This window comes from Hibiscus syriacus, unplaced genomic scaffold, assembly GCF_006381635.1.
Source record: "Hibiscus syriacus cultivar Baekdansim isolate YM2019G1 unplaced genomic scaffold, ASM638163v2 tig00110435_pilon, whole genome shotgun sequence".
Taxonomy (NCBI): domain Eukaryota; kingdom Viridiplantae; phylum Streptophyta; class Magnoliopsida; order Malvales; family Malvaceae; genus Hibiscus; species Hibiscus syriacus.
In genome coordinates this window covers 235,083-248,562 of record NW_024062736.1, presented here as the reverse complement: position 1 = coordinate 248,562, position 13,480 = coordinate 235,083, and the positions used below count along the sequence as shown (strand labels likewise).

General features: G+C 30.8%; 1 protein-coding gene across 2 annotated transcripts; it reads right to left on the bottom strand.

Moving 5' to 3' along the window:
- Positions 1-7,391: 7,391 nt before the first annotated feature.
- Positions 7,392-12,012, bottom strand: LOC120125614 (branched-chain amino acid aminotransferase 2, chloroplastic-like). 2 transcript variants are annotated; one of them, XM_039144002.1, is made up of 9 exons: positions 11,793-12,012; positions 11,615-11,703; positions 10,859-11,036; positions 10,397-10,573; positions 10,180-10,311; positions 9,374-9,472; positions 9,096-9,238; positions 8,016-8,174; positions 7,392-7,653 (listed from the first exon to the last, which is right to left on the bottom strand). In XM_039144002.1, exons 1-9 carry the CDS (start codon positions 11,946-11,948, stop codon positions 7,536-7,538), a joined length of 1,251 nt encoding a protein of 416 aa, XP_038999933.1. In that variant the 5' UTR covers positions 11,949-12,012; the 3' UTR covers positions 7,392-7,535. The 2 variants fall into 2 exon arrangements, with proteins under 2 accessions (XP_038999933.1, XP_038999932.1); XM_039144001.1 differs by lacking the exons at positions 7,392-7,653; positions 8,016-8,174 and having other exon boundaries at positions 9,035-9,238; positions 11,615-11,700.
- Between the last annotated feature and the right edge of the window lie 1,468 nt (positions 12,013-13,480).

Here is a 13,480-nt window from a genome sequence, read left to right as displayed (position 1 = left end):
TATAGGAATCTCATTCTGAAATTCCATCAGTTTGCATAAATTTTGTGGCTCTCTACCTGATAAATACCAAGTACCCTAGAAAATAACTAGATCCTTTAGTGTGTTCCCTATGTGTTAAATGATTGTTTTATTTGTTCTGAATTGATTCATCGAAGTTACTGATTTACTGAATATTTTAACTGCTCGATATTATGACTTACTAATGTATTGATTAATGTTTATGAACTATAGCTACATGATATGTGCTCTTTGGTTACATATTTTCACTAGAAAATATAATTATTCCTGATTTATGGATCATGGAAATTTCTAGATTACTGTATATTTATTGGGATACTTTCTAGGTAGGCTAGAGTATGGAGGTTCAGCTCTGATCAAGCTGATAATTCTTTATGGAGCTAATGTGACATTTGGGTAGGCTCTAAGGCCCCAAGGCACTCATTTAGTACGAGTATAGTATTTTGGTGTACGGGTGAAGGGCATTTATGTGATTTAAATAACTATATTGTTATTTTACAACATTCTACTGGATCATGATTTTGATATTAAAATTATTTCTCAATCTGAATTCTACTGGATACTATATGGGTAGGAGTATAGAGTATGGAGGTTCAGCTCTGATCAAGCTGGTAAATCCTTATGGACCTAAGGAGACCCTTGGGTAGGCCCATAGGCCCCAAGGTACTCCCTTAGGGTGGCTCCTTTGCTATGTGCTTAGGGTAAGTCCTTATGGATGCAGTTCTTGGAGACTATATATGGAGTATTCGGGTGGAGGGTATTACAGTGATTTTAAACCTATTTTACTGAAATAAACTACTATTATTTTTAAACTATGATTACATTTATTCCGGTTTTGAGAGAACACACTAGACTCCTCATCTTAATCTCCTGAGTCTCTCTCTCTGAATATTTCCTTCAGATTTTAATTTCCTGAGTGTTACTTGAAGAAATGATTAATGAAATCTGAGCTCGTCGGTAAACCTGATGATGTCTTTATCGTTAAGAAAAATCATGCTTTACTTATACCTGATGGTTTATTGCATTCATCTAGTAGTTTTGTATTATTGAACTTCTCAAAGCTCACTCTTTACTCACCATTTCAGGTTAAAAGAATCGATCCAGTGTAGCTATCAACTTCATTATTGGGAGTTCATTTGGCTTTGCTGTAGAGTACGGTACAATGTGTAACTAGGGGGCATGTAGCTCACATTTGATATTTTTATATACTGAGTCTGGAACTTGTATTTTATTTATAAATTATTTTATGATTTTACACATTTTTAACAAATAAATAAATTTTTCTTAGATTTTTATTGTGGGTCGTTTCGGGTGCCGTGATGTAACACTTCAAATCGGATTGGGTCACCCACATCGGTCTGACATAATAATAATACAATAATGTGTTTTTTGAAAACAAAAACTTTAAATTTTATAATAAAAAATATTAAATTTCGAAATTTCAATTTTAATAAAGAACTAAATTTTAAATATCATAAATTTAATGTTAAAATTTTTATAAGATTTTAAAATATCAAATTAAAAAATATCTAATTTAAGTAGTAAATTAGAATGGTCTTACAAAATACTTACAAGGGAAACAAAAAACGAATGTGGGTAGCTAGTTTTGTGGTCTTAGAAGGGAAGCAACATAGGTAAAAGGAAAATCAAAAGTGGTATAGGATGGTCAAATGTAGAAAATTGAAGGGGTATTACTACTAAGTTAGGTTATTAGGTAAGTTATTAAGGCAACAACAAGAAAAAACTTGGTCCATGCTTTGAATCCACTCAAATAATGGAAACCCCAATAACGGGTGTCTTCAATCTATGGGTAGACACGCTTCCTTTCTTCTTCTCCTTCTTATTATTATTGTAAAAAAATAAAAATAATTAAATTATGGATTATCATATGAAAATATTGATATGAACAAAGCAGTAAAAGTTTAGTAGCGGAAGCCCACTATCATGTCAATTGCGTCACGAAACTAACCTTGTTGTTTGTCTCTTCTGCCTTTTTCATTTTTTAATTTTTCTAAAATTTGGTTCCCTCAGGCCTCACCACGTACCGCATGTTTTCGCACTTGTCCACTGGTACAAGACATTAATTTATTTTATTTTAAATTCCATAATAAAATCAACACAAATATTATACTTTAATCGTGTTAATATACAACATATATAATAATTTCATTCTTAAATGAATAATTCTAAAATTAAAATTAAATCATGATGATAAATTAAAATATAACTCATACCAAATATAGTGAAATAATTAATACATAGATAAAAATAGTAAGAATAAAACATAAATTAAAAAACAAAATATAAACTAAACCAATTTTTAACTTAAATTGTAAAAATAACACAAACATATCACATATACACACTTTTCTTTAAATTAAATCACTTGAACAAATTATTTAAAATATGATATAAATTTATATATATGTATGATAGTGGATATTTTTAAATTAAAGTATGATAATAAATTATGTAAAATGTAAGTTGAATAAGGCTACAAAAGCAACACAGCATAAAAGAGATGTATTAGGATAATCCAGTAATTGATTTTTAGTTCACTCAGTATAAAAAATCACTTAAATCTAAAATGAATCAACCCCATTTTTTATATTAATACTTTTAATCAAACTAAAAGTATAAAAAACGATATTCATTATAAAAATCAACCATCACGTTATATCGGGAGACAACTTTTATTTATTGATATATATATTCATACAAATCACATTTTTTAAATATTTCCATAAAATTTAAATGTTAGCACATGTAACTCGTTTTACTTATAACATTTTATTTTTGAACAATTATTACCTAAAAAGAGGGGAAAAGGAATTTTACTCTCATGAGTAATGAACTCACAACCTAAGCGGAGGAAAGTTGTCAACTAAAAGTTAGATTGAGGATGTGTTGGACTGTTGGGATGGTCGCATATTTTAGAAATTTTAAATTTTTATATAGTTTAGATATTTCATTTATATATTTTACTAATGATTTAATTATATATATATATTAAAAATAAATACATTTGATTATGTTCATAAACAAGTTTGTTTATTCGGTTATCATTTTTCTTTTATTCTTTTACATTTTAAATATTAGTGAAGATAATGGCTAAATTGAATATAAGGTTAACTTTGGACTTCGAATTGTGAAGTTTAAGGAAATTAAGGACTAGTAATGTAATTTCACCATTTTATTTGTCATACAAATAAAAGGATAAAAAATAGTGTTGATGACCGAACATCAAATGAATATGTTCACGAACGCTAAACGAACAAATATTAACATATTAAAAAATAAATAAATGAACACAAACATGATACTGAAAATCTATACGAACATGAAGTGTATGTGAACACATTCAAAATAAATAAATTAATACAAATATAAATTTATTCGTTCAAGTTTAATTCATTTACACCCCTATAAATCTATGTTTCTGTTTTTGTTTTTCTATGTATATTTAAGCCACTAACCACTTCTTTCTCTAAACTGAAAGTTCAAAGTTGGAAATTCTTAAACATACATTTGGCCTCCAATTATTATGAATAAAAAATAATAAATCAAAGGATTACTTTTCTTAAACATCAATTTACTAAAGTTAATAATGCAATTACAGACTGGACTATAATATGATTTCGTATTTCTTACTTCTTAAAGGGCAGCATTTTATAAATGCAAAGAAAGAATAATGTTAGATCGTAAAAGATGGCTGCCTTGACTAATAATTCAGATCATATCCAAGAGTAAAAGTCAATATACGGCAATATTATACATTTTTACTTTTAAAAACTATTCGGTTTCAATCGATTGAGTGACCTAACAATTGAAGGGAGTATTGTTTTATTTTAAGTATTTGGCTTCAAATAGTTATGTTTGAAGGATATATGCGTATATTATCTTATAATTATCCCATATTATTAAAAAAAAACACCACTCAGCTTATTTATTACATAAATAAACGAAAAGCAAAGTGAAAGTAGAGAAATTTCGAACGCGGAAGCCAAAGGGAAATGGTGCGATGGGTAGGACACAGCTCAGGCTGTGTGTTAACATCTGGGGACTAATTTCTGCATAGCTGTACAGCTTTACGGTATAAAACCACTTTTGACTATCAAAGTTTAATTATACGATCAAAACCCTGTTTGACAATCAATGGCATCTTCTGTAACCAAGCTTTTTATTTATTTAAATATAAAATCTCTAGGTATTTTTCTAACGACATTGTCCGAAAAGACGGATGATAAAGATGATGGATGACTGGGGAAGAAAAACGAAAGTGGAAGAAACTGTGGGGGAAGAAATTTGGTGTTCATTTCCATTAAAATAAACTAAAAAGATTAAGCCACTTGTATTGATTTGGTTCTGTGACATACACCACCTCATAATGATGAGATAATGATGGCATTTGGCTTTGTTAATTATTTGTTTAGAAAGGGTTAAGTAACAATATAAAAAAATTAAGTGAAAATATTAAAATCATAACCGACTCTGATGTGATGAAGTCGATTTCGATATTAATCTAAAAAGAACTATAAATTGCTTTTAAAATGCTAATAATGTTATTATAAATTTGATTTTTCATACTTTTATATAGGTTTTAAATAAAAATAAAATATTTTATTTTTGATATATATATATATATTATTCAATCTAATTATTTTTAAAGTGATAAAGTTTAAGAGTATATTTGGATATTACAATGTAATTACATATGAGTGTAATTATAAGAAATTTAATTATGTTGATATATTTGAATAACATAATATAATTACATTGTAATTTTTAATATCCTATTTTATTGTACAAATTATAATTACATTATTACATATATTTAAATTTAAAAATAATATTAAATATAAAATTAAAGAGTGTAACTACACATGTAATTATATCAATTCTCACTCTAATAAAATTCATAAATTATAATAATTGTTCAAATATATCCCAACTGTATAACTGTATGATATATTTTTAGACATTTTAACCTAATTAATTCATATAACTATTTTTTTAAATATTTAACAAGTTTTAAATCTCAACATCCACCATTATTATATTTTTAATTTTTAAATAATATAAAAATAAACAATTTAAGAAATCAAACAATGATTTAGAAAATTATGCATCGCTTCTAGAAACATGCGAAGGAATCACTATCAAAAGTTAAAAATAATTTAATACAACTTTCTTCTATCCTTTAAATAAAATTACTGTAACACCTAGGAATTGAAGTTCGATGATCTTTTCTCTTTTTACCGCGTCAAAGGATAAATATAAAAACAAATAGTTAATTTAATATACATAATATGATATATAGATTTTAATTATGTATAATAATATATATAATTTTAATTTGTATAAATCACTAAATTTATAAATTTAAATGAATGTATTTATTTATTTTAATATATAATTTTATCAAATTAATATGATATTTGTCCCTGTTTAAAAACTTGTTAAATAAGTTTAACTGCAATTCAAGCTTTGAACAATTTAATTAAAAGACAGTTGTCATGGTGCCTTTTATGCATGTTATTTTTATATGATTTCTAATACTAGCAGGAATATGTTTAATGCTATTAGAAATTAACCGTTGAAGTAAAATGAAATTAATAACTAACGTCTTAAATCATTGTTTATTCAAAAGAATATCACAAATTTATAATTTTGACCTTCGCTCGAATTGCATAGAACTCAATGAGTTAAAAGCTTGGAATTATTTCAAATATTAATGCTTTGTTTAGACCATGAACTTAAATTTAATTTTTGAAGACTGGTCTAGTAATTGTCATATTTTTTAGTCGAACAGCATTGTAAATTGGGTCCATGCAAGATATCTGGAACCATATATGCCATGCATGCATGGCATGTTGACTGACTCTACGCATTTGATCGTGATTGAAACTTTCTTCTTTCTCTCCACGAGCTAGAACCTGAAAAGCAAGTCAGCTACACTGCTGTTCTCTCCTTTTGCATTAATTTAAGATTTGTGGAAGAAATTTAGATAAAGGACAAAAATGTGTTTAAATGGTCAAAAGAAGAAAGAAAAGAGAATTTGCTGAAAAACCCTAATATTATTATTGCTAACTTGACATTCTTGTCATTCAATTTGGATTCTTTTTAGTATAATTTTTTTGACCGTTTCCACATGTCAATTCCTTCTCGTAATGTCTTCACTTTCAGTTTATCTTTGACTTTTTAAACGAAAATTATATCAAAGGAAAATGTTGAGGGCATATTCTTGGTGTTTTTGTTATTTCATCTTCAATCGTTCATCACAAATTCAACCGTCTATGAATCGTGATGAATACGATCTAGGTTGGATTGTAAAAAAAATACTTGTATTAGACTCGATTCCGAGGTTGAATGAACTTGAAAGTTCATTTTAATGTTATATATATATCAAGATGTTAAGAAGACACTTTATATAGTTTTACAGTGAAGTTTAAATAAAATTGCAATTGCCTTCTATTGATTAAATAATTTTCTAAATTTATTAATTGAATCTTAATTCAATTGTTATTAATATTATTAGTGTTTCAATATCTTAAATATCACGAATGCAAATATATTTGAATTATAATAAATCTTTATTTAAGAATTTTAAATAAATTAAATATTGTATACAAAAATAACTCAAAAACATAAATTTAATTACAGTTTAATCTTTTCAACTAAAATATTTCAATTTTCTTAATGGGATTTGATGGCACGGGGAACTTAAATAATGATTCCGACATAAAAAAAATGTTCAACTAATAGCAGAGAGGAGTGACCATAGAGAAGATAAAATTGTTGAGAAGATTATAAAATACCATACCATTTCTGATTTAATGTATGAGTGATCAAAAAACAGTTGACGTCTGACCAAAAAAAAAACGAAATTGAGTGATGAAATTAATTTTTTAAGTTTAATGACCAAAAGAGGAGTGAAATCAAAATTGAGTTACAAAATTTGACTAGAAATTCTACAATAGTTATTGTACACATGGCATGAATGCAAGAAGCAGCAGTTAAAGAACTAAAATTCAATTTGATAGAGTGAGATGTGGGTTGGACTTGGCCAGCTCTGACTTGAACTGACCGTCATAGGCCGAAGTGTGTTTTCTTATAGTTAATGGGAAACAACCATAGCAAACAACGTGAGGCGCATCAATTATTGAAAAAGAAACATTTTGCAACATGAAATTTAATCGCAACCCCATTCTTGGATCTTTGATTCTTCTATCAATGTTAGTAAATTCCAAGTTTTTCTTTTCAAGCCAATGAAACAACTAAAAGTTTGGTTGCAATACTTTTGGTTTCCTGCTTCGAAATTAACAAGTTTGAAAAGCTTGAAAATTCTGATACTACATTATTCAGTGCAAAAACAGTGAAAATTCTGACCGACATTGCCCAAAAAAGGAAAAACTGTCTACATACTACTGGAGGAGGAAAATAAGGACATTTTACCTTAGGCGGTGATGTTTTTATAGAAGGCAAACCAGACGTTACTACAGTATTACTAACTCAACTCAACTCAACTCAACAGTCCAGTTCATCTCGTCTTCTATAAGACCCATCTGGATTCGAGTAAGCATGGAGTAAAGTTGTTGTGAAACAGGCCCAAAACCATCTAATCCATATGATACCCTGCACATTAAAATTATTTTACAATAAATTTAATTTGCCACAGCTTTTCTGTAAAATTAACAAGTTAAAGCTCAACTACAGCCACTCCCTATGTTACTTGGATTCGAGTTCATTGGACACAGGTTTGTATCTGACATGGGCATTTTCAACAATTTTTACGTCTTTCCATGTATTTGGCCTTTTGGAGATTGTATTCTCATCCTCCTAATTTTTCATGCAAGTGTTAATATTTTATTTACTAAAATAATGGCCCCGTGAAAAAGTATCTAATAAGCGCTGCATACCTATCATTTCCATTTGCCGCAAAAGATAAAGAATGGGAGACAAACTGAAAATGAAGTAGATGCAAAATTATTAATTACCTTTTACCCTTATAAGTAATGCTGCCAACAGGTGACACTACCACTGCTGTCCCAGTGCAGAAAACTTCGTCTGCATCAAGCAATTCATCTACTTCCACAAGGCGTTCCTCAACCTGCATCATCAGCAGATAAGCATTAAGAAGTAACCCAAGGAACTCCCTTAAATACTCACTGAAGCAGATATGATACCATTATGAAATTGTACAATAAGAAATTTGGGGGGAAATTTATCAACTCAATCCAGTGGACAACATCCATGTAATTAAAAGAAACTGCATCACAGTGTTGCAGAATACCTATCAATATATTCAGATGTTATACACAAGTGAAGAAATTTTATTAAACAAGGAAAAACAACTCGCTCGACTTTCCTGTTTTCTCCAAGTTCAGAGATTTGGAAAGTTGAACGATTTTTTTTATTAACAAGTGCCTCTATAACATAATTGTCACTCGAGGTGACAAGTGATCGCTTAGAGACATCCTTTCTATCACTAAGATGCAGTCTGAAGTGACAAATTAACCACCGTGAGATTATTTATATCACTAAAATGTAATTCGAAGTGACAAGTAACCATTCTTTAAGAAGCAAAAATTAATCGAGAAACACCATAAAATCACAGCATTCACAAATTGCAGAAAACAAATACTAAATTGTAACATAACCATATTGGCCAGGTCACAATTTTTAGCATATATAATAAACAAAATTTCCTAAATGATTGATTGAACTAAGAATTTAGTGATATAGATTTCTTCTTAGCAGCTACATCATAGTAAAAAAGTAAAAGTTCTAACAAGTAGCAGTAGTGCCACAGCTATATGTAGGAGTCGTTCAGTCAAAGTCAGTATTGTAATGATGGTAGCCCCAGAATTTTTAGTTCTAGTGCATCACATGATGATTCAGGATGAAGACAAAGCAAGGAGACCATGATAACATAGCTTCATCCAGTGACAAAGCATGGTTATGAAGTACTGATAATAAGGCAACGGTATCCATAAAGCACAATGGACAAGATTGATTTTAACACTTCGCTTTATGATGAGTAATGCAACAAAGCTTGGGGGGAAAACAACATTAACCACCAAAAGATAAGCTGACCGAATACCTTCACCACAAATATGTTGCAAGAGGAAACTTCCTCCAGATACTTTTTGTGAACACAATCGAGATAGAGGACATCAGAATATCCATTGGCTTTTGCAGCAGACTGCGCCATCAGAACCTATATATGACATAAAGGGCACATTAGCTTGCGGAACTTTAATAAGTCTCATTTTTCCACTATCAAAATCAATTCAACTGTCAAAGGCAGATAAATTGGTAAAGGGATTTGCTAATAACCAGAAAGCTAGCTTACCGCAGCATAATTCCCAATAGTTTTAACACCCCCAGTGCCACCAGGAGTGGCACGATGCAGTTCGTGTTCAACAATTAAATTTATTGGAGCAACACCTTCCTGGAATAGTATAAAAATCTTGGTGAATAAGTAATCATCATATGGCGGTTTGCTAAAATTCTCAAAACAAGGGGACTGAATGAATTCCAAAGAGTAAACCTAATGCAAATGTTTGACCAAAAAAAATGTAAATGATTATACCTCCAAACAGAGAATTAATAGCTTGAAATTAGGAACATTCAGTTGAGCAAGAACATGACAGAAGGGAGAAGGATTTTATACGAAACAGAGCACAATCACGGTTGGTTGCTAATCTCACATGGAAGAAAACAAAAGACCAACTTCATCGACTACTCATCTATGGCAGCTTAAACACAAAGCCAACAAAAATTCCTAAAATAATGGTGTGTCAAATCATGAAACTTTAGGGTGAAACCAATCTCTCACACAATAAGGATATCTGCATGTAGGACAATATTCCAGATAAAGTAGCACTTCATTTTTCTATTTGAATGTGTTATACTACTTTCAGGATAAAATTACTTTGGAGACAAAGTCAAGCTAATATCTTTCCTCCAAGCTTACATAGGGAGATAAACCTTTAAACCTTCCAAGTTACAGTGTATATACGTGTAGACGAGCATGTAAGAAGAACCTTAAAGCTAATTAATATTATACAGATAAGATATCACTCTTGCTTGGGTAGAGAAAAGAAAATTTCATTAAGCTTACGCATGACCAAAAATCAAGCAACGAAGGTAATAAACCTTAAAATAATTTCCCACAGGTGAGACATAAATAAGAAAGGTGTATTCAGGAGCAGGTGCAAGACCAAGGACAGCTCCACTCCCCATGAGCAATGGCCTGATGTACAAGGAACCTTTACCTGGTGGGGGAACCTGAAATGAGAAATTAAAACACTTATAAAACAGGTAAAGCCAATTGCAAACCAAACTCATGCTTCAAATATAAACCATTAGTTACCCAACGTTTGTTCGCTAAGACAGTTTCCTTTACAGCTTCCACAAACTGCTCAACAGTGGGTGATGGCATGCACATCCTCTCCGCTCCCTGCCTCAGTCGAAGAGCATTCTCCTCAGGACGAAAAAGAAGAATAGTGTCATCTTCTGTCCTGTAGGCTTTCAGACCTTCAAATAACCCCTAGAGACATAAACTAAAAATAAATTTATGCCCCCAACATCAATTATCTTGGAGCAGATATCATGCACAATGAGCTTTCTTTTTCCCTTTTAGAGGAAAAGTGGTGAAAGGAGTCGCATTACATCTATAGGCATTTGACTAGCTTAACTTGAATGCATTTGCAAATAAGCACAGCTACATGATAACTGAACAGCAACCATCAAATAGCCATAATGGTCACGTGGCATAACGAAAAACAAGCAAAAGCATGAAGATAAATTAAGGCATAAAGTTAAGAAATGTGACCTGCCCATAATTTAAGACACCAGATGAGGGGCTTAATTCAATATTCCCAAACCTTTGTAATTCACCTTCGGAGAAGCTTCCACCTTGAGTACATTTCATCATATACATATAATCAGTAGAAATAAAGCCAAATCCAAGATCCTCCCAGTCTATTTCATCTAATTCAGATGTTTCAGTGCTGCATTTAACATAGTTGAGCCACATGCACAGAAGAACAAAGAAAAACACCATTTAGGATCAAAAGAATCAAGCAGATAAAATTTAACAATACCATAATGCCTATAAGAAGAGAACTCTTTAAGAAAACAAGTATAAAATGCTTTCCCTGTTTCACTATTTACCCAATCTGCCTATAAGCACGCGACTGCTCAAATGTGCCTCATAAAGCGTTTTTGTTGTCTATCAATATGGCGCAACACTTTGTTCTCCAAGAGAGAATTTTGTACTCAAAATATTTTTAATTAATGAAAACAGCCGCATTCTTATGCAACCAATGCAATTCTAAATACTCTCTTTTTTCATAAGAATAAACACCAAACAAAGGAATCATAGCTGCTAATACTCAATTTTCTTTCAATTTTTAGCAAAATTATAACTTTGAAAAAAAGTTATTTGATTTATAAATCAAAGCTAAAAAATGCAACTGAGAAGGAGCAAAAATGTAAAATATAAACACAAAAAAAGCAATAAATTGAACAAATTTAATCATGTAATTTCAGATTTTCAATCATCAAAGTGAAAAATAAACGTACGCACCAATAAGAATCGGATAACACAACAGCACTCTTAAAAGGAGAGTTAGATTCGTTAACGTTACGACACGAAGCAGTTGCAAAAACTTGCTGCTGTGAATGCAAAATAAACGCATGATCAATAAAAGCAAACTCAAATACGCTGAGAAGTAGAAGAAAAACGAATGGAGAAACGATGTTACTTTGTGAAGTAGCGGCGGAGAGAAACGCGTTTGCTGTGAGGAGGAACGATGAAGAAATGTGGGGGTGGCGACGACGGTGGAGGAGACGGAAGAGCTAGAAGAAGGGAAAAGGAGGTAATTAGGCTGGAAATTAGCGAGGACGGCGTTGATCCCCATTTTTCAAACACTCTTTGTTTCTCTCTGTCCCTCTTTCCTGTTCGGTCTACAAAAAAGCTTTTTAGGCTGAAGGCTTAAGAGGGTTGGTTTTAGCTGACGTCTGTACTCTTCTTATATTAGGGTAAATTACTGCATTGATCACTTTCCTTTCATGTCTGTATATATTTATTCACTAAATTTAAAAATATAATGTTTTGGTCACTTATATTATCAATTTAGTAAATCTTAATTACTTACGTTATCGATTGTTACATTTTGATCACTGCATCGTTAAATCATGTTAGTATAATGACATGACATGATAGTCAAAAGAGTTTAGTTCAATCATTGAACTTTAGACAGAATAATATATTGATCTTAAACTTTAAATAAAATATCATTTGGACCCTAGACTTTAAATATAATATCAATTTAACTCATGAATTCAATTAAAGTCTCTTGTTGCCGAACACCACTATTTATGAATACTGTGTAAGCATAATAACCCAGATTCTCATATATTGATGATTTATTTTTGTGAATTTAGATATTATAAATATGAATACTAAAACTAATGTTTGTTGCATATTAAGATTAGATATGAATAAACATTTTTCGAATATTCGTTATTTGAACCGCACTGCTTATAGGGATATGAATTATTAATTCAAATATCTAAATCTATCGCTGGATTACAAAATAAAAAATGTCTGCTTTACGGCAACGTGGGTTATTCCACATACTCTAAGAGCGGTGGAGAAGAATTATGGGATTTTGAGTTTTCATTGAAGTGGAATCCATTTCCATCTGTCCAGCATCATGCATGGCTGACGCTTCGCTGTTTCAGTTTCTTTATTTCGGATTCCTGAATGGCTTCCCTACTGATTTCTCTTTTTAGTCCATTTGACATGGATTCCATGTTTAAATACATAAATATAGCATTTTACACATGTACATCAATTCAACAATCTCAAACTATGCTCTGCAGTTCTATGTAAGGAACTTACAGAATCCTTTTCTCATAATTAATATGTTGGGATTAATATATTTCTTTATCCCCCCCCCCTCAATCCAACCCAAAAAAAAGAAGAATAAGAAGAATGGAAACCCATAAATAAGATGGGCCTAAAATGGCAAATCATGGATTTCAACTTTGAGGCCTATCTCATCAATTATTGGAATGTAGGCTAGTTGAGAAGTGATACAAACTGCAAATGAATGATAGCAATTTAATCATTTTCTCATAAGCCCATACTAGCCCTTGTTTTTGGTATTAAAAGTCTTACTATTTCAAAAAAGGTATCGGCGATGAGATGTTAAACATTTTTTTTGAATTAATCACTAGTATCCGATCTATTGACCGACTAATCTAGATCGGGTACTGCAGAGGCGAGGGCGACCCTTCCAACTCAGTTTGCTCCATTCGCAAACGCCATGATTCGAACTCCTAATCTTGTTTAAGGGATCTAGTGTCTCATCCCACTAGACCAACTGATTGTTGGTTAGATGTTAAACATCTTTAATTACCTCAATTCAATGAATAAATATGCTTC

Bases quoted from the DNA above. Each gene is read 5' to 3' on its own strand.
- LOC120125614 (XM_039144002.1), bottom strand. From the start codon at position 11,948: ATGGGGATCAACGCCGTCCTCGCTAATTTCCAGCCTAATTACCTCCTT. The intron at 11,704-11,792 runs GTAACATCGTTT...TTGCATTCACAG, and splicing joins CTCCGCCGCTACTTCACAAA to CAGCAAGTTTTTGCAACTGC. The intron at 11,037-11,614 runs GTGCGTACGTTT...TGTTAAATGCAG, and splicing joins GTGTTATCCGATTCTTATTG to CACTGAAACATCTGAATTAG.